General features: G+C 35.8%; 1 protein-coding gene across 1 annotated transcript; it reads right to left on the bottom strand.

Moving 5' to 3' along the window:
• Positions 1–124: 124 nt before the first annotated feature.
• Positions 125–25,277, bottom strand: LOC126814542 (negative elongation factor D). Its single transcript, XM_050539767.2, has 16 exons — positions 25,110–25,277; positions 20,267–20,385; positions 19,919–20,028; positions 19,641–19,750; positions 18,853–18,960; positions 15,216–15,368; positions 14,846–14,976; positions 13,883–14,003; positions 10,676–10,742; positions 8,943–9,055; positions 8,309–8,445; positions 4,953–5,067; positions 4,433–4,528; positions 3,709–3,849; positions 2,639–2,768; positions 125–1,151 (listed from the first exon to the last, which is right to left on the bottom strand). Exons 1-16 carry the CDS (start codon positions 25,161–25,163, stop codon positions 1,120–1,122), a joined length of 1,737 nt encoding a protein of 578 aa, XP_050395724.1. The 5' UTR covers positions 25,164–25,277; the 3' UTR covers positions 125–1,119.
• Positions 25,278–27,842: the final 2,565 nt, after the last annotated feature.

The raw sequence follows: 27,842 nt of genomic DNA, 5'->3' as shown, positions 1-27,842 counted from the left end.
GTCTGTTTCAATCATTTACTTATTTGGTGTTACTTAAAACTTAAGAGTGACAAGACCAATAATTAACATAGTATCTTTCTGTACAGTTTATTTACAAATATTAGGAATAACAAAAGCAGTATAATATTTTGCAAGAATTTATAGTCAACAAGTAAGGAAATTGTATCAAAAATGAAATGAAAATATTGATAAATAGTGTTTATGACCATTTTAAAGTCAATGTGACACCCATGTAACAAGGGTTTAAAAATGAAATTTACATCAATTGAAATGTAAGGGAAAAAGAACAAGATTGGTGTTCAAATAAAGGGATCAACTATTTCTGGAGATATGGCAAATCAATAGACAAAATTGAAAAACAATTTGAACTTCCTAAAGTAATTAATACATTGTAAGATGTCTAACATAAATTGTGAGCATACCCTCTACATTATGCACAATAGAATCTGAGGCTACAATTCGTAGATGGGAATTAAGTTGTTACATAAATCTTCTAAATATTATCATTGTACTATCACAATCATGCAATATATTATACATAACAGTTACTTCACTTTCTCCAGGGGCTAAGGTCTAACTAAGAATGCAAAAGTACAACCAACAGTTCTTTTTGACTATGTGAACTTCCCAAACTAATAAGAAGTGGTATCAGGTTATCTATTAAAAGTAACTCTTAACAAATGACATAACACTCAATAGAATTGGTGGGCACATCTGCTCAACTTCATGAGCATTCTCCAGGTTCTCTATGCAAAAAAACGGAAGCTACACTAAACTGAATATTCTGTTTGACTCGGCTGTAAATCCTGATTTCTGCTACTGAAGTATATTGACTTTGAATAAAGACAAACACCAGTCAAGAAATATTCATTTCATCATGAAATGATTTAATTGGATGCAAGATCCACATTATTTTTCAGTGTATTGTTAATAGGTAACATATTGACCATAGGAAATGACTTATCCTTTTACACTGATCTAACATTAAAATGCAGTTCACCATTAATTAACACAGACATCAGTATTTCTTTATCGACAGTGAGGACTTGTTTCAGTCAGATTTTCTATATTGGTTAATTTAACTTCAAATTTCACCATAATATAATAATCCAGGCAACTTCAATTTACAATATAGTTTGTTTTGCAGTGAACTGAAAAATAAAGAAATACAAATGTTTTAAGACACATTAAAATTTAGTCCTTGACAAACCAGCAGCTGCCAGACAGGATACGCCCACATTTTTTAAGAGATGGATAGAGTACAAGCTAAACAAAAAGCGATTTTTCGTACAATCAGGGGCCATAATTCAGGAAGTTACGATCCAATATGTGCAAATATCGACAGGAACCAAGATCTTTAGGTTATAAACTTACATTTCAAGTTTCATCAAAATCGGAAGAAAATTGTCACCTCTAGAGGGTCCACAACCTTGATATATCATATTTTTACGCTATTTGAGTATGAGGGGCGGCCATTTTGTCTATCAGTTTTGGTCCGATTTTCACAAAATTCTAACTCAACCAACCTTAGGGTGTAAAGGTGATATATTCAAAGTTTTTTTTAAATCAGATAATAATTGAGACCTCTAGAGGGACCTCAAGCTAAAAACGTGATTTTTCGTACAATCAGGGGCCATAATTCAGGAAGTTACAATCCGATATGCACAAATATCGAAAGGAACCAAGATCTTTGGGTTATAAACTTATATTTCAAGTTTCATCAAAATCAGTAGAAAATTGTGACCTCTAGAGAGTCCACAACCTTGATATATCATATTTTTACGCTATTTGAGTACGAGGGGCGGCCATTTTGTCTGTCAGTATTGGTCCTATTTTTACAAAGTTCGAAACTCAACCATCCTTAGGGTGTTTTTTTTTAAATCGTATAAAAATTAGGGGCCATAATTCAGGAAGTTATGGTCCGATATGTGCAAAATCAAAATCAGAAGAAAATTGTGACCTCTATAGGGTCCACAAGCTAAAAACGTAATTTTTCGTACAATCAGGGGCCATAATCCATGAAGTTTCGGTCCAATACATGCCAATATTGAAAGCAACCGAGATCTTTTGAAGATAAACCTATATACATGTAATAATAACAATGTATATTTATAATGCGTAAATTTCCATACACATATGCATGCTCAAAGCGCTAAACACTATGTAAACAATATAACTTGCACTATTTACACAACAGTATATTCGGTCAAATACAACTGTATTCACATTCAAACAGATGAGTCTTTAATCTCAGTTTGAATGATTCCAGAGAAGGGGTAGATTTTACACTTAATGGTAAGGATTTCATAGTTTAGGAGCAATGAACCGAAAAGATTTGTATCCAAAAGTTTGGAGGTTAAATTTGGGAACTTCTAGTAAAAGCTGGTCTTAGAATCATAAATTACATTGAGGAGTATACACATGAATTGGATCAGACAGATATGTTGGACTAGTACCATTGAGACATCTATATACATGACAGAGAATTTTGTAGTGGATTAACCAAAAAAAAGTCTTGATTTGAAATATAGCTTTGTTTTCTGAAAGAATGTTATTAAGTGAAGTATGGGTATATAGTGATAAATAGGACCATAATTCAAAACATTCTGGACAAATAAAACTAGATAAAACTGTGTACCTATAAATTCTGAAACTGGATCTGTACCATCTTCTGATTTAATAGAACCAGTGATATCTTTATTTTCTATTAAAGGTAGAAATAGATGTATAAAATCTGATGTGTACGGTGGAGCTATAACATCCAAAACCTGAAAAAAATCAGTTTTACCATTTTACAAGTACTCTTGCGCATTTTCAATCTTTAAAACTGTTTGTGGGTAAGACGCTGGCTCGCTAGCCTGGAGGTTGGGTGTTCCATCCCTGCATTGGCCGAGAAATTTTCCGGCGTGGTTCTCCCTTGTCAGTGATGCAGGATTGAGGGTCTGACAAGGACAGCTGTCAAGTCGTGCGGATGGGACGGAAAACTGAGGTCCCGTGTACACATAAGCGTGCCAGAAAAGATCCCTTGACAGTTGGAATTCGATATAAGAGTAGGCCGTAGTGCCGCTGTCCGGGCAAAATTTCCCTCATAGCACACTGTATGGCGTATGCCCGTCTTCATTAGCCCAGTTCGGAACAGAACAGTAGGACGTTAAACCCCATTTCATTTCATTTCATTTCATTTCATTTAAAACTGTTTATTAGAATGAAATGGGGTTTAACATCCTACTTTTCTGCTATGTCTAGCCTAATGAAGACAGACATACGCCATACAGAGTGATATGAGCAGTGGCAGTACTAGCCGCCGGTGGTCGGAGAGGCAAAGCTGGGGCAAAGTCCAAGGTTAAGGGGGCAAAGGCACGAGCTTCATCTTGGGTATGGCCCCCCAAGCCCCCTCCCCCTGCCCCACCCCACCCAAAAAAATGTTAGCAAAACAGGCTGCCGGGGAATATTTCAGGCACTGATCGTAGAGATAAAGTGTCAACGGACTTGCAAACATAATTGATTAGAATGACAATATTTTTTTTTAAAAATTGAATATAAATCACTTTACATACATTCATATTACATTAAAATGTCCTTTTAGAACCATTTTTGTCTATTTCAAGGTTAAAAAAAATAGCCATATATATGGCATACACCCTTTAATCATGGTAAACCAAAGTTTGAGTAGAGGTATAGGTAGGAGGGCAGACATATAAAACTTACCTCTGTAACAAAATATCTTATTAAAGATATATCTGTATCTTGTGTATCTTGACATTTCCTAATGTAGGAAACAACAGGTATTACACAACCTCCACTAAATAAATGTACCATTCTATCTAATAACTTTTTCTTTAATTCCAGCTATTTCAAAATAAAATAATAAATATATTATGTATAGTGGATATATTCTAGATTTTGTTGAAACAAGTAATAAAAATAGTGTGTAATGAAACATCTCATTTTGTAAGAAAGAGGCATAACATTTGAAATGATCAAAGTATAGTTCTCCTTTCACAAGTTAAATACCAAATACCAATTTCGAAATGATTGATTTAAAATGGTAGTTACCATTGGCATTGCACAAGATTTTGTAAAAATAGGCGAAACTCAGGAAATGTTATTAGGACATCATTGAAAATCAATTATGTTTTTCTTCTATGATTAATTTTTCATAAAATATTAGACTAAATAATGAATATTGTTGCTAGAGTGCTAACAAGAATTGTGGATGTTAGAATTATGGTCATGTGGGACTGGAATTTAAGACCACTTATAGGTACCAGGATGTACCACAGTTTGTTTTACTTATTTCATTGTCTCAGTTCATTTGTATAGTTCTGTGATAACCATTTAATAGCCAATATCAAGCATGTTTCTTATGTAGACTGATGATTTTTAACAATGGACCATGTAATTTGTTTGTAATATATTATGTAAAACGTACTCTGACTAGCACATCTAATTCTTCATAAGAACCTTCAAATAATCTTATTAATAAATCTAATGCCTTTTGATGAAGTAGAATATGGTTAGTAGCTATCTGAAATGACAAAAAAAATCAAACCAAATTCATACATTATCATAATCCAATAAATACAATAATTATATAATTATCTGTTCTCTTATAATCAGTTACATACAGTACCTGGATAGATTTCAGAATAATTTAGGTAAATATTTACATTCCAAACTTGAACCTTAGTAAAAGAGAGATATGGAGGTTGGAAATTAAAACTAAGCCATTTCAAGACAAACATGGTATATTATATTTCAATCATAAAGCACAGGGTCTTAAGCAGTTGGAAACAACTGGAAAACCCAGATGAGGCAAGTAGCCTAAACCTTGTTACATACCAGAATGGATGATCAAGCCTGCAGCACTTGAATAGATGACAGACTTTAAGATCTACAATGGCATAAAATATAAGCCACCTGAAAATTATTGTTATCAAAATAAAATTTACCTCATCTACCAAGACAAGATGTATAGGTGTATGATCTGTGTTGAGTTTAAAATAACTAGGTTCTGATACAGTATGATCTACCCACTTTAATACTCCCATAGAAACTACTGGAAACCTGAAATAATCACATGTTATTGAATAGATTGTAATAAAAATATAAACTATAAACTAATGCCTTAATAAATATATTTAATACTGCGTGAAATTATTGTTAATCAAAGGTGAAATTAATGCTATTTTGGAATTAATGTGACCCAAGTTACCCAACACATGGTATCATACTCTTTTTGAAAATGACATTTATCAGATGGAAGTGTAACTTCCTGGCCCCACCGACTTATTTGGGGAATTATTCAGTACATTATCATGTTAAGTTATTCAAATTCATTTCTTGCTTTACATACACAATAATTATGGTTTTGACAAATCTTCACAGGCACTGGAGGGTTGAGACAAAGGGTGGAAAGTTTCCACTGGAAACTGTCATTCGGACACGGCAATACTATATACCGGAAAACACCGAAAAACACCATTTTAAGTGAATACCGGAAAACACCGGAAAAACACCAAATACCGGAAAACACACTAAATACCGGAAAACACACTAAATAGGTAACCCGGAGACTGGCACCCTAAATAGGTAACCGGGAGCCTGGTCCTCTGTGTGCCTGGGTTAGGTTTAAGAATTTGGGGGAGAGGTTAAGTCTCCACATAAGCACTGACCTAGGATGATGAAAAGTGTATTTAGTGTGTTTTCTGGTATTTAGTGTTTTTCCAGTGTTTTCCGGTATTCAGTATAACATGGTGTTTTCCGGTAGTTTTCTGGTGTTTTCCGGTGTTTTCTGGTGTTTTCCTGTATATAGTATAGCCCATTTGGACACATGGTGGGTTTACATGCTATTAAGGAATGTCATCTTTGAACAGACAACATTTTTCATCATTAATCACTATCTGAAATTGTGTTCCTCAATCTGCACCTCCACACCTATTGTGGCTACTGTTTTGCACAAAACAGTGCCTCTCAGGTTTGTCAAAGTCATGACTAAAATCTCAAAACAAGATTTTAACTTAATATGTTTTCTAATTGTCATAGCCATAGGTTCCATTTTGCAAATGACATTCTTTTTTCTGTGGTTATGTCATCTGGGGTTCAATGCCAGTCATTGTAAAACAAGAATGGTCACTTATTACAGTGTCTCTTGATAATCATTTAGCATAACCAGCGGCTGCCAGACAGGATACGCCCATATTTTGCAAGAGATAGATAGAGAACAAGCTAAAAACAAACAGGATTTTTTTGTACAATCAGGGGCAATAATCCAGAAAGTTATGGTCTGAAATGCGCAAATATCAAAAGAGACTGAGATCTTTTACACAATTTGCGTACAAAGAGTAGACATTTTGTCGGGCAGATACATTTCGATTTTCCCGAAATTCGAATTCAACATTCATAATGGTGGAATGGTGATATATTTAAATGGTTTTTAAAATCCGAACTCAATCAAAATTACGGTGTAGCGGTGATATATTCGAACGTCTTTTTAAATCGGATAATAATTGTGATCTCTAGAGGGATCACAAGCTAAAAATGTGATTTTTCGTACAATCGGGGGCCATAATTCAGGAAGTTATGATCCGATATGTGCTAATATCGAAAGGAACAAATATCTTTTGGTTATAAACATATATTTCAAGTTTCATCAAAATCGGATCAAAATTGTGACCTCTAGAGGGTCCACAACTTTGATATACCAGATGTTATACACTATTTGCGAACGAGGGGCGGCCATTTTGTCCGTCAGTTTTAGTCCAATTTTCACAAACGGTGATATATTTGAACGTTTTTATAAATCGGATAATAATGGTGAAACCTAGACGGCAGTGAGGCTAAAAACGTGATTTTTCGTACAATCAGGGGCCATAATTCAGGAAGTTATGATCCGATATGTGCGAATATCAAAAGGAACCAAGATCTTTTAGTTATAAACTTACATTTCAAGTTTCATCAAAATCAGAAGAAAATTGTGACCTCTAGGGTCCACAACATTGATATACCACATTTTTACGTATTTGAGTACGAGGGGCACCATTTTGTCTGTCAGTTTGGGTCTGATTTTTACAAAATTCAAACTCATCCATGTTTAAGGTGTAACAGTGATATATTCAAACGTTTTTTTAAATCGGATAAGAATTATGACCTCTATAGGGTCCACAAGCTAAAAACGCGATTTTTCATATAATCAGGGGCCATAATTCAGGAAGTTTCGGTCTGATATGGGCGAATATCGAAAGGAACCGAGATCTTTGGGTTATAAACTTACATTTCAAGTTTCATCAAAATCAGAAGAAAATTGTCACCTCTAGAGGGTCCACAACCTTGATATACCATATTTTTACATGAGTACCAGGGGCAGCCATTTTATCTGTCAGTTTTGGTCCATTTTTACAAAATTCGAACTCAACCATCCTTCGGGGGTAAAGGTGATATATTCAAACGTTTTTTTAAATCGGATAATAATTGTGACCTCTAGAGGGACCTAAAGCTAAAAACGCAATATTTCGTACAATCAGGGGCCAAAATTTAGGAAGTTACGATCTGATATTCGCGAATATCAAACGGAACAAAGATCTTTGGGTTATAAACTGACATTTCAAATTTCATCAAAATCAGAAGAAAATTGTGATCTTTAGAGGGTCCACAACATTCATATACCATATTTTTACGCTATTTGAGTACGAGGGGCGGCCATTTTGTCTGTCAGTTTTCGTCCGATTTTTACGAAATTCAAATTCAACCACCCTTAGGGTGTAACGGTGATATATTCAACCGGTCTTTGAAATCGGATAAAAACTATAACCTCTATAGGGTTGACAAGCTAAAAACGTGATTTTCTGTACAATCAGGGGCCATAATTCAGGAAGTTACGGTCCGATATGTGCGAATATCGAAAGGAACCGAGATCTTTGGGTTATAAACTTATATTTCAAGTTTCATCAAAATCGGATAAAAATTGTGACCTCTATAGGGTCCACAAGCAAAAAATGTGATTTTTCGTACAATCAGGGGCCATAATCCATGAAGTTACAGACCGATAGGAACCAAGATCTTAGGGAGATAAACCTATATTTCAAGTTTCGTTGAAATCGAATAAAAATTGTGACCTGTAGAGTGTCCACAAACACTTGTGGACGGACGGACAGACAGGGGCGACGACAATATACGTCCACATGAAAATGTGGGCGTATAAAAACAATGGCAAGAAGGATGACATCATTGGCTTGCTTTTGAAAAGCATGTAAACCTATATAATTGATTTGCATTTCAATTCTCAAGACAAGATTAAAAATTGTTTTACTTTAAACATTGAAACAGAGTTCCCACATCTGCAATCAATTCTGATGATGCTTTATTTTCTGTACATAATGACTGTGTTTTCTCTAACGCTTGTATTGTTGGCTTTAATTCTTCTTTATTTACTGATTTACGTCCACCCTAAAACAAAACTTTAAACTAATAGAAGTGTATCAGACATATTAACAATACAAAAATATGAACAATTCAGAATCATAAAATCTACTGAATGAAAATTAAGTCATGAAAGGTTGAAGACAACGAATCAGAAATATCATTTCACTATATGAAGTGCACCAATGATTAATGAGCTAATAATGCATTGCAGTACAAGCATGTGAAGTCCTGTAGTAAGATTAGTTCTGGATTTCAGTTAATTGGGCAAGTTAGAGCCTTAAACTTTAATTTAGAATCTATGATAAGGAGTTTAGATCATACTCTCAGTTGCCAAAATATTTTCACTGAACAATTGTAAATTGACTCATTGGTGACCATCAATTCATCTGCTCAATTTTCAAAGATCTTTCAAGTCCGTTCTTTTATGGGTGATAATTGCTTGTATTGCCTTAATATAATTAATTTCTTTGTGGCATTACAAAATTTACTTTTTAACATAACGATACAGAACAACTACAAACCTTTTTCAGAATGTCTACAACACTTGCAGCATAAGCTAATAAATACATATATTTTGATTTATGATCAGGATTTACACGGGATGGTGGTCTAAATAATGTATCTATTAACAAATCTGTAAAAACAAAACAAATTAAATTCATTCAGCATATTTGTCTGAAAATCAATTAAATCTGATAAACCAGCAGTTGCCAGGCAGGATACGACCACATTTTGCAAGAGATGGATAGAGAACAAGCTAAAAACAAAAACGATTTTTTTGTACAATCAGGGGCCATAATCCAGAAAGTTATGGTCTGAAATGCACAAATATCAAAAGGGACTGAGATTTTTGGAATATAAAGATGTTTTAAGTTTCATCAAAATTGGATAAAAATTGTGACCTCTACAGGGTCCATAACCTTTGAATTACATACTTACGATCTGATATACGCGAATATCGAAAGGAACCAAGATCTTTGGGTCATAAACATGCATTTCAAGTTTCATCAAAATCAGATCAAAATTGTGACCTCTACAGTGTCCACACGTTAAAAACATGATTTTTTGTACAATCAGGGGCCATAATTCATGAAGTTTCGATCCAATATGCGCGAATATCGAAAGCAACCAAGATCTTTGGCTTATAAACATGCATTTCAAGTTTCATCAAAATCGGCACAAAATTGTGTCCTCCAGAGAGTCCACAACCTTGATATACCAGATGTTTACATTATTTGCGTAAGAGGGGCGGCCATTTTGTCTGGCAGTTTTGGTCCGATTTTCCTGAAATTCAAATTCAACCTTCATTACGGTGTAACGGTGATATAATCAAACGTTTTTTTTAAATCAGATAATAACTGTGACCTCAAGAGGGACCACCAGCTAAAAAAGGCGATTTTTCGTACAATCGGGGGCCATAATTCAGAGGAAGTTACGATCCGATATGTGCAAATATCGACAAGAACCAAGATCTTTGGGTTATATACATACTTTTCAAGTTTCATCAAAATTGGATTAAAATTGTGACCTCTACAGTGTCCACAACCTTGATATACCATATTTTTACATTATTCGCGTACAAGCGGCGGCCATTTTGTCCGGCAGTTTTGGTCCGATTTTCACAAAATTTGAACTCAACCTTCATTACGGTGTAACGGTGATATAATCAAACGTTTTTTTTACATCGGATCAAAATTGTGACCTCTGGAGGGACCACAAGCCAAAAACGTGATTGTCGCGTGTAACCAGCCTCGGATTTGTAACAGGTCACTGAGCTAATCTGGGGCTGGCCAACCGAGTCTATGCCAACCGAAAGAGTGTTCACCCAACCATTTACTTAACGTTATCACCAATGATTATTTGAACTCTACATACCGGTAGTTAAATAATAACGACTCTTAATTATGTAGCTATGAATAGTATGGTTTCCATTAAATTGAAATGGCACACGAAATCGATTGTCTTTTTTTTTCTTTTGCAACTTATTAAACCTGTAATCCACATGATCATGTGTCACGCAGGGCCTACGGGCCTGTGCTTGGAAAATGTTTGTTTCAGACACTGTTTTCTCCATAATGGATATTTCTTCAAATAATTTTTTTTTTTTACAAGTATAAAATTGTTTCTATCATTATTTGAAATTAATACTTCCTGAAGAGTCTATCAACCATAGCTGCCATCGAAAGCACCTTTTGCACGAAAGATGTGCTCCACTGTTTATTATGGTTAAATATTATAGACATAGAAAACTTACTTAAAAAGGAAGGAACTCTGATTAAATCTACTGGGGGTGGGTCAGCTTCACTGTACATTTTATATAACTGGAAATACAACAAAGAAACAATATTTTTCAGGGTATTAGTTGATAAATTGTGGCATTCAGTAACTGAATGAGAACAACACATAGACACAATTATATGGAATACAAGTTACTTAAAAGGATTTATTACTGACAACCATAGTACAAATGAAGATATATATACAAAATATGGAACAAAGACAAACATTAATATACAATCAGAGATAATCATTTGGAAACCATTAAAGGGGTGGAAAGCCATAGGTTCATTCTCACCCAGCTCAAAACTTAAATAATCATGTTAGCGTGACTAAGGTGTTAATTGGAATTTCTAAAGAAGGATTAGCTGTAGTCTGTTTCACATTGGGCACTGTTTATTTCATTAGGTTAAACCTAATAGTAAAACAAAATCACTTGATAATGTTTTATTCAACATTTATTATAGTAAAACATGTTTATTTTAACACTTTTAATGTAAATGGAAAAACATAATATAAAAAAGAAATAACTAAATAGCACTATGAAATGAGCATCAACATTAAAAATATATATTTCATATGGGCAAGTAAACATTTCATACTTTTTACTCTAAATTGACAAGATGAGATACCGCATCTACATAAAGCATGGTGGTTAGATTGATGATTGTGTAGTCTTCCAAATTTGAACGGGACATCATTCTTGGTATTTAAAGTTGCTGGACAACCTTGTGTGTGTTGCTTACATCGCCAGTAGGTGGTATCTTTGTAGCCGTTCTTTTTGGTGTATTCGAAACCAGTATGCATTAATATACGACCACCATTAGATGTTGGTAAGAACCGCACATGAACATTTACATTTGCCATTTTGACATATCAACTGAAGATGTCACTCCCTTAAATAGGTTTTAATTGAACCAAATTGATTCATTACTTTGTAAAAAATCACTCATTAAACACAGTTCACATGACACTTATTAAACACAGTTCACATGACATAATGGTGGGTAAAATGAACTATGTACAAAGAAAACATGATCATAAAGATGGTTAGATTGGGTGGTGACTATGCTAACACAGGAGGAATGCACTAAGAGACCATGATCAGTATAGAAAAGCCATTTGAGTAAATAACATAAGATTATCCGGTATTGGATCTATGAGGCATTAAAAAGATAATGATAACTGTAAAAAACGTTTGAAGAATGAATATACAAAAACACATTTAAGAATTTAAAAAAATAATTAGAAATATAGATGAAAATAAAAGCCATATGAGAAATATAAAAATATTTAGATTATACAAAAAATATTTAGGATATACGTAAAAATTTGTATAAAAGGTGTAAGAAGGTAAAATTATTTAATAAGAAGTATAAACAGAATTATATAAAAGACACGTAAAACTTCATATTGAAAACATTGTGAAATTGTAGAATATTTATGAAACATTTTAAGAACATTGTATAAAGAGCATTCATACATTGTAAGCATTAAACAAAGAAACAGCATCTATAAATATCAAAAAAGCTATCAAAGCGGAATGAACGGAATAGTGTATTACTTGATGAGACTGTCGTATGCTCTTTGGATGAATAGGCCAGGATCAAGGTTGAGTTCTGGATGGTGCCTTTTGATATTGATGGCTTCTAAGATTTTTCTTGTCTTTTTGTTGTTTTGGTTGACCGTCAGTGTTTTAGTATCTTCCCAATTTATTTTGTGACGACCATTGTTGCTGAGATGTTGGGCTATTGCAGAGGTATTGTTGGCTGCTAGGAATTGGTGCTCTTTAATACGGGCATTTAAAGGGCGTTTGGTTTCTCCTATGTGTCTGACTGCACGAACACGAAAATTGGTAGACACACCCTTTAGGTTGTTGTGGGATGGTTGGGTTTATTTTTCGCAGTAAGTCTTTCAGGGTACTGCCACTGGAAAAGATTGTGTCAATACCTGCTTGTTTCAGGATTCTTCATATGTGGTAGGATGAACTGCTGTTGAATGGTATGCTAACGCGTATGGGTGAAGGGTCTGTTCTTGCTGACTTAGTTTTAGAGTGTCGGGACGCTATGGTGGAATTAATGGTTGTATTAATTACCTGCTTGAGGTATTGGTTAAAGGTGGAGAAGACTTGTCTGAGGTGTTCAATTTTATTCTGTAGGAAATCATAGTCACAGATATTGAGGGCGTGTTTAGTGAGTGTTGTAATGATGGCTTTCTTGGTTTGGGATGGATGGTTGGATTTAAAATGGAGATACTGATCGGTGTGTATCGGTTTCCTGTAAACTGAAGTATGGAGAGAGTTGTTGATTCTTTGAACATTGACATCTAAAAATGGGAGGCTATTGTCTATTTCTAATTCTATGGTGAACTTGATTTCGTTGTGCTGTGCGTTTAGGTGGTTTAATAGGGCATGGGGGTCATCTCCATTGTTAAGCATGACGAAAGTGTCGTGAACTCGCCTATACCAGCAAAGGGGTTTGATGGGTGATGAATCGAGGGCATGTTTTTCAAAGGCTGTGAGGTCAACTTCAGCGAACAGAGGGCATGGGCAATCCTCTAGTTTGTTCATAGATGTCATCCCCCCATGTGAAGTAGGTGGCCGAAATACACCAGTGGTGAGGCTTGTGATCAGTGGGATTGGTATTTACTCAATACATTTGAGTAAACTGTTAATGGCTTCCATTCTAGGTACATTTGTGAAGAGGTCAACCACATCGTAGGAGACGAGTTTTCCTGGATTAGTGACTTTTTTGATGTTGCTGCAAAATTCCTTGGAGCCCAGAATGTAAGAATCAGCAGTTTTAGCTATTGGCGATAGTAATTTTGATAGGTTTTTAGGCAGGTTTTTGTGGATTTTAATGTTAGCTCTGACATAAGGCGGATGAGAGTGAGTTGGTTTGAGTTGGTAGAAGAGCTTGTTTTAAAATCTGATTCTGATCTTTCAGGGATTTGAGGTGTTTCAGGTGCTTTGTTTGGTAGACAAAAGTGAGGTCTTTCCTTAATCTCTTGCACGTGGTTTGGTCTTGATACTTTTTTCCGTGGAAGTCAGGCCCTCATCTTATACTCCGCTTCGACTTATATATTGTATCCCTGTAAATGCCATAGAGCAGCAGTTCCAGCTAAATTCTGGCGCTATATAAGTTTAACAAATTATATTATATTATTATATATTTTTCTTACTTACAACAGTAATATCTGCAGGATTTAAAGCTTGGCGTGATAACATAGATGATAAGGCTTGACAAGCACGAGGATATGCTGCTGCACCACTTAAAGCCATGGTGATTGGTGTAATTTCTAAACCCCTACAAAACAAAGTATGTTATATCTTCAAAGAAAATGACTATTAAACACCTGCACCCACTCGGCAAACCTCGGCAGATTCTGTTACTCTACATCTAGCCGCGACTGTATGACGGTAAGTGATACGTACCTACGCCTATACAATTGCGATGCGGCACCACTTTACTTCTTAGGAAAACTTGCCGCTTTTAAAAGGAAGTTATCAAAATAATGTCGTTCAAAGCATGTTTAGAATTTTCAGAGCCGATGTATCCCAATAAAAACTGAAGTTTTTGGTAACTTTCAACATGAATTTTCATACTGTTGCAATTTAGCGGACCACACTTTTATTTCTTATGTTTTTAGAACTGGTCAAGCTGCAAATAACATTGATTTTGATTTTTATCGCAAACCCTGCTCCAGTGGAGTTATTGCGATCTGAAGATAGGGTACATTTCAGGTATCTCCAGACACGTATCTTGTGTAGTCTCCTGACACCTACAGAAAAGGAACTTAAACCGGGTGACCATAATAATGTGATAGAACAAAGCCCCAACTATCATGAACAACCAAAACCTAGTTCGCCAGGGTAGTAGTGTGACAAAAATAGCTAAAATTTGGCCTAAAATGGCAAAAATCAGCCAAAAAACGTACTTGGCCTATATCTCGGAAATAGTTGATTGCTGTAATCGGCGATTTTGGATGGGGAGTAGGCTTGATGGGTCGACCAAACTCTGTGAATATGAACTCAATCGGCCTACACCCACCTTTGAACATCTCCATGATATTACATGGTTTTCTCGTGGAATGACTCTTAATAATATAACCCTCAAATAAATGTATTAGATTTCAATTGTACACTCACTTTTCATTAGCACATTTTTGCAGTTCTTGACATAATCTCTTTATATTAAATCCACCTTTTGGTTCTTGTGCCAAGATATGCATTAAAACTTGACTATATAAATAAGTGTGTTCTCCGTGACAGACCATTTTCTAAACAAATAATAAATGCAATATATCATAACATGTCCTTGCTTCAGTTAGAGGAATTACTGATAGCCAATTAATCAAATGATGTTTAAAATATCCCAAAATCAAAAATTTAACAGGAAATTAGATTTATTCAGCTGTTTATTTTATTTTTAAAAGATGAAATCATTTCAAGTTGACTATTCATTGAAAATTTGACTATAAATTTATGTTATTTAAACATGTTTTTAGTGGTTCTTTACCGTAAATTCTTGTAGATTTTTTTCAATGGCTTCCTCACCACCTTCTAGAAATGAAGAAATGGATGTTCTAAGAACACGAGAGAAGACCTCTATCTGATGACATGCTGTCGATACAGAGGTAATTTCCCCTTGATAACCAGCATCAGATATCAACTAGAATTAAGAATCAGAGATATGTGTATTATTTAACATTCACTTCACATGATATGTAAAATATCTATGGTAAATGTATTAGCTTTCTAATATAAATGAAACAAGGCAAACATTCTAATGTAAAACACCCATTATATATAACATATTTCTTCTGATCTATCTAATATTTTATTACTGTTGAGTCATCCAAATATTTTATTAATGTCAAGTCATCCAAAGAATTTATTACTGTCAAGTCATCTAAATATATATTTGCTATCACAATATAAATAATCAATGCTTTGTATGGTGCGCAGGCAGAGTTTTGATCTATTTAATATTTTATTTTTGTCGAGTCATCCAAATTTGTATTTTTTTTTATCGAATTTTAAATTGGAAATTACTGTATCCAAAAAAACCCAAACAATTCTTTAAATAGTGCATAGTATATAACAGTTTTGATCTGTTTAATATTTAATTTAATCCACTCATCCAAATTTATATTTGTTACCAAATTTCTAAATTGGAAATGTCTGTATCCAATAACTGAATAATGAATGCTTTGGGAGTGCATAGTGTATAAGATATTTGACAGCAACAGGATTATTTTTGTAAACAGCTGATGAAGGGCTTGGAATAAAACAACTCTTCATCCAATTCAGAAATGAAATGAAAAGGGGTTTAACGTCCTACTGTTCTGCTGCTAACCTGGGCTAATGAAGACGGGCATACGCCATACAGTGTGCTATGAGGGAAATTTTGCCCGGGCAGCGGCGCTACGGCCTACTCTGATATAGAATTCCAACTGCCAAGGGATCTTTTACGTGCACGCCAATGTGTACACGGGACCTCGGTTTTTCGTCCCATCCGAACGACTAGACAGCTGTCCTTGTCAGGCCCTCCATCCTGCATCACTGACAAGGGGAAACCATGCTGGAAAATCTGAATGAACTTTCTCAGCCAATGCAGGGATCGAACACCCGACTTCCAGGCTAGCGAGCCAGCGTCTTACCCACTTAGCCATGTGATCCCCCCATCCAATTCAGTCTTGTCAAGTTTGTTGCTTGGGGAATATTACCTTTACTTCATTTCTGTAACATTACTTGCATCTTAATACACTCAAAGCCATTAAAAATAGGTTGCCAGGCAACGAAACATACGCCCACAGCAGCTAAATCGTCCGGGCAGTCAACAAGTGTTGTCGCATATTTTTACTTTTTTCGGTAATGAAACATTTATAAAACACTAAAATCTGATTAAGAGCAACAATTCAGAAAACCATTAGAATTTGTTTGGTTTTTATATAGTTCTGCCCCATGCTAATGTTTAGTATACAAAACTTTTAATATCATGGATTTAGCTGTTCAAGTCATAAAAATTCATTGAAAATCAATATACTTGTTCGTCTCAAGACCTTAAACCCTGTGTATCAATCTGAAGTCAATCGGATGATAACTTTAGCCTCTAGAGCGTCACAAGATTTTTCAAAGTGATCAAGGGCCATAACTTTGGCAGTAATCGGAAATCGTTGAAAATCAATAGGATTCTTTGTCTCATGACCTTAAACACTGTGTATAAATCTAAAGTCAATCGGATATTAACTTTAGCCTCTAGAGCATCCACAAGATTTTATGAAGTGATCAAGGGCCATAACTCTGGCAGTAATTATTGAAAATCACTGAAAATGAATAGACTTCTTCGTCTCATGACCTTAAACACTGTGTATAAAATTAAAGTCAATCGGATATTAACTTTGGCCTCTAGAGCATCTACAAGATTTTTTTTAAGTGATCAAGGGCCATAACTCTGGCAGTAATTATCGGAAATCGCTGAAAATCAATAGGATTCTTCGTCTCATTAACTTTAGCCTCTACAGCGTCCACTGCGTATAAAACGCAATGCCCAATTCGCGAAAAATTCGTCTTATGACATTAAACACTGTGTATAAATTTAAAGTCAATCGGATATTAACTTTGGCCTCTAGAGCGTCCACAAGATTTTTTGAAGTGATCAAGGGCCATAACTTTGGCAGTAATTATCGGAAATCGCTGAAAATCAATAGGATTCTTCGTCTCATTAACTTTAGCCTCTACAGCGTCCACTGCGTATAAAACGCAATGCCCAATTCGCGAAAAATTTCTGGTAAACGTTTTCTTGTGATGGGTTTCTTTTTGTGGAGTTCTGGGTTTAAACCCAATATCAGTTCTCGGTAATGAACTTTATTCGTGCAAATGCAACACTTGTCTTTTTTCACGATTTCAAGCAGTCCCATGTCACACGTTTTGCATGTGCATTCCCTGCACTCTGGCCCTTTAAATACAGATCAAAATTTTAACATTCATCACTAGGGAAAAATGCCACGCCTTACACAAGAAAACAAGAACAGCGCTATTGGCATGCTGGATCAGGGGGCTTAACAGGTAGCCGTGGTCAGACACTTTAATGTCCACCCATTGACCAATGCTCGCTTGGTCGCCACTGGAAGAGTTACCAATCGAACCCAACCTGGAGCAAGGCCTGTAACAACCGCTGCTCAAAATCGCCACATCTGACTACAGCATCTGCGCGGCAACGTCAGATCAGCCCTCAAACACTCTTGGTTTACGCTGCCGTCGACCTTACCAAGGTCAACGCCTTTTGCATCATTATCGACTTGCCCGACAGCAATGGACCACAAATCAGGGGTATCTGCACAACACACCATGGTGAAATGTCATCTTCTCGGATGAATTCAGATTCAACCCGATGGACGTCACCATATCTACCAACGTCGACATGAATGCTTTGCTCGTAACTGCGTGCTGGAAAGGGATCGTTTCGGGGGAGGTGGCGTCATGGTTTGGGCCGTTATCAACGTCAACTTCCGGTCCAAGGCAATCTCAACGCTCAACATTATGTTGACGCCATCCTTCGTCCAGTGTTGCTTCCATTGCTGTCCGTCGACAGATGGTTTTCCAGCATGACAACGCCCGACCCCACACTGCCAGGTTGACAAGAGACTTCTGAACAATCATCATGTCCGTGTTATGGATTGGCCCGCTATGTCTCCCGACATGAACCCGATCGAACACCTTTGGGATGAACTTGGACGACGGATTCGAACTCAAGCTGTGCTACCACGAACTGTTGTAGAGTTGGCACAGGCACTCCAAAATCATTGGCAAACAATCCCATAGCGTGTAGTGAGACATCTAAGCCGGTCCATGCCAAGGCGACTTCAGGCATGTGTAAGAGCTCTGGGTGGACATACCCGATATTGACTTCAGCTGACCCCTGCTTTGTTTCATGGTTCTCTGATTTTTCTGTTCTGTGCATTGTAGTGAATTCTTTCATGAAATTATCCACAGATACTTGTTATCTCAATTTTGTCAATTGTTATGTACATTTGTTAAAAGTTCTTGCAGTAAATAAACTTTGAATTTTTCATTGCGTTTTTACTGGCTTTGAAAGTTTGAGTGTATTATTTTTTACTTGATGAATGTTATGCTGTGAATATACATCCTACCTTGATCGTAAAATTTAACATAAGACAATCTGGGTATTCTTCCGCAAGTTTATAAAATAAACTCCGCCATGTTGGATATTCTATCATCTCAGCTAACCATGATGGAATCTATTGTCAAAAAACAATAAGAAGTCTTATCAAATTTATCAACCCCTGACTTTGAATAGAAAATCATCAGAAAATGTGGTTCAATTAAACATGCATTATGTAAGTGCTGAATATGCCTATTACAGGTCTTTCTTTGGGTCTTAAATATTATATAAATTATTAATTAGGCATTTATTAACAAAACAAGACCATAATCAACTCTCGATGACATCGGATACTCAAGGTTTTAACTACATTAGAACGGTTCACCATTTAAAAATATAATTTAATATACCAGTGCCCTGGTTACCACAATGCACACATCCAATCAAAACTACAAACAGTTATAACTTGGTTCAGAATGAAGTAATTTGAATGACATTTTCAATATTTTCATTTTACATTATCTATTTTTGAGCTATTATAGCAAGAATGGTCAGCTCTTTATCTACATCTTACATAATGTATCTTTAAGACAAGATCTAAATATTGCTAATATCCAAAGTAATTATATCATGTGTTAACAGGAAATGTATCAGTTATTAACAACACAACTCCTAACAATTTCTAAATTTACACTGACAAAAGCTAGAATTTTCCCAAATTTATCACCACTATAGGTTGTTTACACATTATTGACGTTATGTGACTGAAATTCTAGAAGATTGATTTAACCTGATCTTTTGTTATATTCTACTTACCTCACCTTCACTAGTAAAGATGGAATCAGCTTTCTTTGGATCAAAGCATTTTATAACCATATCTTTTAAATGAGATTCAACTAATACCTGAACTTCTTTAATATCTACACCTGAGAATAATGAATAAAATTGTTTTGTTTTTTTGTATTGTTTATTAACTTTGATTGGACAAGTGGCAATATATTGATGGGTCTATGTTTGGATAAAGACATATTCATAAAAAATATATACATAAGTTACTCCATCTTACATATAGTTTAAGTTATGGTTTTACAAACCTGTCTGAATAAGCCATTCAGCTAAAACATTGACAGTTTGGGCTACAGCTGTATAGTTATCTGATAATAATTGTACAACCTTCTCAGGTGATCCTCCAGCTTGTAAATATCTGAAAATGGATAATCAGCCATATACATGAAATTAATAAAATGTCATAAACAATTAAATATAATTTCTCTCAAGAAGTATTGGGTCAACTGTTTGAATTTATTTTATTAATAAGTATATTTGCAACAACCAGAAAAAAATCTAATTATTGATTCAAACACCATGCCTGAAGCTGCTACATATAGATTACAGGTTACCAATTCTATTATGATTTTGAATAAAGATAGTAAAGAACTTACTTTTTTAAAACAACAAAAATATTTGGTTCCATGATATAATCTTTACTGGTTAAAGCTGTTAAACAATCTTCTTGGACATATTGTTCATCAACACCTTCCATCTCATCCATCTCTGGAGACTATAAAAGTATAATGCCATGAAGCGGTCGTTAGACTCAAATCTTTCCATGGATATAGAGATGTCAAGTTTACTATGCCAATCTAATGTGCTGTAACACTGTAACCCAGGTATCATTTAATCTTGTGTATCTAGCACTAATTTCTTTCACATTTCTTTGTGTATCTAGCACTAATTTCTTTCACATTCCTTTAATATCCAATCTTGAGTGCTAGGTACACAAGATTAAATGATACCCAAGTTTCAGTGTAACATGTTAGATTCCTTGTGTTTTCTTTGGAAGCTGACTGATCTTCTAAGACAGGAAAAATGAGTCATGAAATCAACAGAAAGGAATGTGAATGGCATTTCGATCAGACTATATGGGCTGTGATCTGTCTTTTAGTTTGGAATATCATGCGTTTAACGAAGTATGTCTGATTGGTGGAGAAACCTTATTTACAGCTTTGACTAATATTTCAAGACTTTCTGAGAAAGGCAATAGTGTGTAAGACCTGTTCTATTAATATAATACCTCTATAAAACTAAAATAAACATAATTAATTTGTACTTGTGTATATCTCACAAGTTTTTATAACTTTAAGAATATAGCTGAACTGTTTCACATAAATAGTCCTGGCTGTGGGGGAGTTCCTGTATACATTTCTCTTTTACAGCGAAACTTGGGATTTTCCTGTTCTATATGTTGAGACGCTTGGAAAAAATCTGGGTAACACTCCCAGACCAAGTACATTTTTTCTGCACAGACAATTTAATGATAATCGGCCAAAATAGCAAAATCATGTTTTCTTGAAATAATTCAAGAGTTGGCAGCAAGAGTTTTGACATCCATGTAACTAACATGTTTTGAGTATGTTTTAATACCATAAACTATCATTTTCAGCAGAAAACTACACTATTTAGCCAAATTTTTCTAAAAATCACTTACAGTTTGAAAGTAACCCAAAATCCGACCACCTCTCATACACTCAGTTTTGTAGGTAAAGCAACAAAAATTGGTCAGAAGTTTCCTTATAGAGACCTTTAATAATTCCATGCAATGGCATGCATCATATTCAAGATTGTGGGTAGCCTATTGTATAGAGACCATGGGGCGTGGGGTCAAATGTTAACAAAAGTTACCCCTACCCCCAAAAGTAGTATTAACATTAATTGGTTAAATTGGTCTAAAAGTGAATGTAAGTGTGATATGAAGTTTGTTTTGGTGTCTATCATATGGACTTTTTTACAAGCCAACAGTGAGGCTGATGTCCCCCGCCGAAATCCGCAAATAAATAGATGCCACATATTAATTAATCGCACATCTATTTTTTTCAAAAGTATCGAGCAATCAAACTGTTTATCAACTATACACTAAATTTCATCACTCTCTATCAGACAGAATCAAAGTTATATTGTCCCAAAGCATCGACCAAGGAAATTGCTTATCTCTGCTTAGCTTGAGATCGATATGTTAATCATTGAACTCAGTCAAGACGAACATCTACATCAAGTTTAAACATTCTACCTCAATTAGAAGCAGTGTGAACATTTTAGCTCAATTAGAAGGAGAGTTATTGTGTTCCGAAGTCTCGGCCAATCAAATTGCTTATCGCTCTGCTTACCCTGAGCAGAAAATGCTCATCATCGAACTTAGTCAAGGTACTGATGTAATAAAACTATACACCAAGTTTCATCACTCTCACTTAATTAGAACTAAAGTTATCGTGTCCCAAAGCATCAACCAATCAAATTGCTTATCTCTGCTTACACTAAGCAGAAAATGCTCATCTTCGAACTCCATCAAAGCATTGACCTAATATACACCCACACCAAGTTTGAACATTCTAGGTCAATTAGAAGGAGAGTTATTGTGTCCCAAAAAGTGTGACGGACAGACAGACGGACGGACAGGCAGGCGGACAGACAGACAGACGGACGAACCCATTTTAATAGTCCCCTGCTTTCTTCAAAAGGCGGGGGACAACTAAAGTTATCGTGTCCCAAAGCATCAACCAATCAAATTGCTTATCTCTGCTTACCCTAAGCGGAAAATGCTCATCTTCGAACTCCATCAAGGCATTGACCTAATCAACACATACACCAAGTTTGAACATTCTAGCTCAATTAGGAAGAGAGTTATCGTGCCCCAAAGTATCAACCAATCAAATTGCTTATCTCTGCTTACCCTAAGCGGAAAATGCTCATCTTCGAACTCCATCAAGGCATTGACCTAATAAACACATACACCAAGTTTGAACATTCTAGCTCAATTAAAAGTTATCGTGTCCCAAAGCATCAACCAATCAAATTGCTTATCTCTGCTTACCCTAAGCGGAAAATGCTCATCTTCGAACTCCATCAAGGCATTGACCTAATAAACACATACACCAAGTTTGAACATTCTAGCTCAATTAGGAAGAGAGTTATTGTGTCCCAAAAAGTGTGACGGACAGACAGACGGACAGACAGACAGACAGACGGACAGACAGACGAACCCATTTTAATAGTCCCCTGCTTTCTTCGAAAGGCGGGGGACAAAAATTTATAGCAAGTTATTCAGTGGAACCATATGGACTAGTAAATTACCATTACCGGTATTATCATATATACAGTGAAAAATGTTTAAATTTCCCCTGAAATTAAGGAATTAATTCGAATAATTCATAATTAGTTTAAACTGGGCACAGTTAATCAATTTCATTGCCATTAGTAGGTGACTCATGCAGTGAAAATGTTTCCTACAGAAAGTAGGACGCAACACGACGAATGTGCACGCTTCAGTGGCTTGTCTCGAAGTGATTTCTGGCTAACCACGCAGTATGATAATACTCAGTGCTTGAGTCTATGAGACTATAAATAGCCATCGCACATGCAATTCTCTACACATCTATCAACTATTACACTAAAAAATATATTGTTGACGATTCTGAATAGCAGTAATATTTAGCTTTTTGGTTATTACAGCAGCTTCAGAAATTAAGTTTGTTTCATTTTTTAAATTGCTTTGTAATTAACTGTACCGTTAGGAGCAGCATCTTTTGGTTTAGTACAAATAATATCTCTGAAACACTCGGGTTAGGCAAGAACATGATACTAGCAGTATTTCCATTTTACTTTTACAGGGTTCTTAAAACAATTGTTCAGTTGTCTAACGTGCGTGTTTCTAATTCAATTTCTTGTTCCAGATTTCTGTTATGTTTCGTAAAAAAGTAGTCTTGATTATCCCGACCTGTAAATCAGACGTAGAATGGTTGGTTGACTGGTTAAGCGAGACTAGTTTCAAAACAAGTGCACGTAACCTATTTTTTACTCACAAGTGCCCGGATGTTATGGCTGACACTCATAACAATCATTCAGCATATTATCTATGGATGGTTAAAAAAAATGGTCATATAGCTTATATAACATGACCGTTTATTTAGTGAGTGACTATAAATGTGTGAAACTGATTTAAGGCTTGGTATATATGTAAATATTGTGGTGTAATTGTCGAGATATGGTGGGTAACCCTACTGTCTGAACCTTGCTATTTTTATTATAAACTTACCTGTGTGTTTGAAATCAACTCCGGTTAAATAAAATCCATTGCACAATTAAATATCCCAACGAATAAAAAAGTTCTCTCTTGAAAAATTTGACGTGTTTACTTATATTTTCTACTAAGTCGAAGACAACATGGCTTTCGTCACGTGTTGGACGAAACCATTAAAGACGTTGTGGGGGTGTTCAGTTTTGACAGCGAGTTTGACAACCACATGTTGCCATGAAAACAAACCGCGATCGTTTCGATCGTTTGAGTTTGGGCGACGAAAAATTTAACTAAAGGCAATTACCATAGAAGATTTATATTGAAACCATTGATGGCCAGTCTACCAAATTTCATTCATAATGAAAATATCAATGATTGCACGGATACTCGTAAAAATAAAGTCGTATTTAAACTAAACCTTCCTTATCTTCTTTATACATGTATTATAAATAATTTAAGAAACAACATGAAGCTCACGACCGAAGTTTCCGAGTGCATCATTTTTTCCAGGAAACGATAACCGTTTCAGCAACATATACAAGCGTGTTGAGGCTGCCCCGAAGGTGCCAATTCTGTGGGTGTATAATGCCAAAAAACCTATAATCAAATAATTAAAACAAAATTATATTATTTTAAAAGAAAATGTATAAACTTTGCAGGGATTTTACTAAATTGTAAATAGATGGTAATAAAATAAAGAGATATGGGCCAAACCACCAAACTCAATACCAAGCCGAGGCTAATACCACGAATTGTCGTAAATGTACCGTAAAACGTTTCGATGTAGCATGCTGTCACCCCTTTATACGAAATGATATCTCCCGAAGAGTGACGTAAACGGCTTCCATTTTTGTATTGCCCTATGTCAAAAGTTTGTTTGAGTTCAATTTTTCAAGAGAGAACTTTTTTATTCGTTGGGATATTTAATTGTGCAATGGATTTTATTTAACCGGAGTTGATTTCAAACACACAGGTAGGTTTATAAACCAGAGTTGATTTCAAACACACAGGTAAGTTTATAATAACCAAAGTTAAATAGTTTGTTCATAATCGAAGAAATCCGTTTATGAAATAGCAAGGTTCAGACAGTAGGCCTACCATTAGGCTATTATTGCCATGGCATTGGCGACCAAATTGGTCACTGTCTGAGTCTGGGTTTAAAATAATATTGTTCATTCATCATATGACAACACTAGGCCAGTCAAGTCACATACCCTAACATCTTCATCCGATATTGTTTCATCACGGTCTTCATCTGAATCTGCCATTATTTATCTGTATGTTTGTGATTCCTAAGTCTCTGTCTGTAAATAAAAATTAAATTCAATCTTTTATTTATTTTCGTTTCATGGGGGCAGCCATGTTTTATTATTGGTACTTCCGTTGTAAGCCTTTTACAACCAGGTACCAATAGAAGTAGTCTCGATTTTCTAGTCCCACCTTGCATCCTTAATATATTATTCATTATCAATAAATTTATCAAATGATATATTTAATTAAGACTTGAAATCGTATATGTGTTTATTCCTGATTATATTTCTATAATTGTTTTGGACAACGCAATTTGCCCATCTAAATTCTGGTTCCGGTGAATGTGGAAATAACGCAAGTTTTCTTCAAAGATGATCCTGATAAAGATCTATTGTTTTCTGCTAAATTAAACTTTTTGTTTCATATCTCACACTCAAATCAAAAAAAATAAACAAGCCAACAGTGAGGCTGATGTCCCCCGCGGAAATCCCAAAATAAATTTATGACACATATTAATTAATCGCACATTTATTTTTTTCAAAAGTATCAAGCAATCAAACTGATTATCAACTATACACTAAGTTTCATCATTCTCTATCAGATAGAATCAAAGTTATCTTGTCCCAAAGCATCGACCAATGAAATTGCTAAGCAATTAGAATTAGCTTTAGCTCGAAATGTCAGGGGAGTTGGCACAATGATCCGCAGTGAATATTTGCTTGGCCGCGACAATATTATACGAGGCTCGTAATTCTCTGTACGAGACTCGTAATTCTCTGTGAAACAGATTGGGGGGGGGTTGGATGGCTGAATGGTTAGCGTGCGCGCGCTGTATCATAAAGTCTGTCATTGAGTCGACTGGCGTGGTTTCGAATCCCCGGTTGTACGTGACAAGGAGTAGGATCGCCTGTCCAACCTCGTGGGTTTTCTCCGGGTCCTCCGGTTTCCCCCCACTGCTAAAGACCCCTATGCAAGCGAATTATTGAAATAAAATTAAACCATATGTTAGTCCCGAAATGACCTAGTTTGTGTCGAGTGGACGTTAAACCCCATCTCTCTCTCTCTCTCTCTCTCTCTCTTTCTTTCCGGTGGTACTTTTTACCGCCGACTACCGCCGACCAAATGCTTTTTACCGCCGACCGTCGTGTAATTACCGCCGACCAAATACTTTTTACAGCCGACCGCATTGTAATGACTTTCGACCGTAATATAATTACCGCCGACCAAATACTTGTTACCTCCGACCAAATGCTTAATGATTCGAAATGAAATGAAACGAAATGGGGTTTAACGTCCTACTGTTCTGCTCCTAAATTGGGCTAATGAAGACGGGCATACGCGATACAGTGTGCTATGAGGGAAATTTTGCCCGGGCAGCGGCACTATCGCCTACTCTTATATCGAATTCCAACTGCCAAGGGATCTTTAACGTGCATTCCAATGTATACATGGGACCTCGGTTTTTCGTCTCATCCGAAGGACTAGACAGCTGCCCTTGTCAGGCCCTCCGTCCTGCATCACTGACAAGGGGGAACCACGCTTTAATGATTCCTTGTTACCGCCGACTATTTTACGGTTGTTTTTTTTTTATAAAAAAGAATACAACAAGAATGTTATTTTTTATTTGCGGTGTAATCACGTACAACTGTCGAAAAACATTCATATATATTTTAAAGAATATGGAAGGACAAAACTACAATTTAGATATTGAAGGGCAAATAAAAAAATATCAACATTGTTTCAGCTACTGGTTATAAATAAATAACATTTTAGGCCTATCTTCTATTAGTGCGAGGGTTAGGGTTAGGGTTGTCGACCATATTTATATATAATAAAATCTATATTTTTATCAAACTCTGTGTATTTAACCAAATCTATTTATTTGTCACTAATAATTTAATTAATTTTATATAGTCGGCGGTAACAAGGAATCATTAAGCATTTGGTCGGCGGTAACAAGTATTTGGTCGGCGGTAATTATATTACGGTCGAAAGTCATTACAATGCGGTCGGCGGTAAAAAAGTATTTGGTCGGCGGTAATTTCACGAAGGTCGGCGGTAGTCGGCGGTAAAAAGTACCACCTCTCTCTCTCTCTCTCTCTCGAAATGTCAATCATTGAACTCAGTCAAGACATTCACTTAATGAACATCTACGACAAGTTTAAACTTTCTGTCTCAAAAGCAGAGTTGTTAGTTCCAAAGTCTTGACCAATCAAATGGCTTATCACACCTCAGCCAAAGCAGAAAGTTCTCATCATCGAACTTAGTCAAGGTAATGATATCTATCTATCTTCTATATCTATACTAATATTTGTGACTGTCGTTTGTCTGTCTGTCTGTTCGGGGTTGGCGGCTACACTAGGTCTGCCCCGAGTCTGAAATTTGGGGTATAGGGGTAGCTCGGACCGGGGAGTAACATAGGCCAGGTGGCGTTAATCTACCACTTCCGGCTTCGGAGTTTTTATGACCCCCGAGCGAAGCCGGTCTGTTCGGGGTTGGCGGCTACACTAGGTCTGCCCCGAGTCTGAAATTTGGGGTATAGGGGTAGCTCGGACCGGGGAGTAACATAGGCCAGGTGGCGTTAGTCTACCACTTCCGGTTTCGGAGTTATGACCCCCGAGCGAAGCCTGTCTGTTCGGGGTTGGCAGCTACACTAGGTCTGCCCCGAGTCTGAAATTTGGGGTATAGGGGTAGCT

The sequence above is a fragment of the Patella vulgata genome, chromosome 3, assembly GCF_932274485.2.
Source record: "Patella vulgata chromosome 3, xgPatVulg1.2, whole genome shotgun sequence".
NCBI classification, from domain to species: Eukaryota; Metazoa; Mollusca; class Gastropoda; family Patellidae; genus Patella; species Patella vulgata.
This window is presented reverse-complemented; position numbering and strand designations above follow the sequence as displayed.

Coding starts and splice junctions, on each gene's coding strand:
- LOC126814542 (XM_050539767.2), bottom strand. CDS start 25,163: ATGGCAGATTCAGATGAAGACCGTGATGAAACAATATCGGATGAAGAT. Junction 20,386..25,109: donor TATCGGATGAAGATGTTAGG/GTATGTGACTTG, acceptor ATACTTTTATAG/TCTCCAGAGATGGATGAGAT. Junction 14,977..15,215: donor AAAATCTACAAGAATTTACG/GTAAAGAACCAC, acceptor TTATTTGTTTAG/AAAATGGTCTGTCACGGAGA.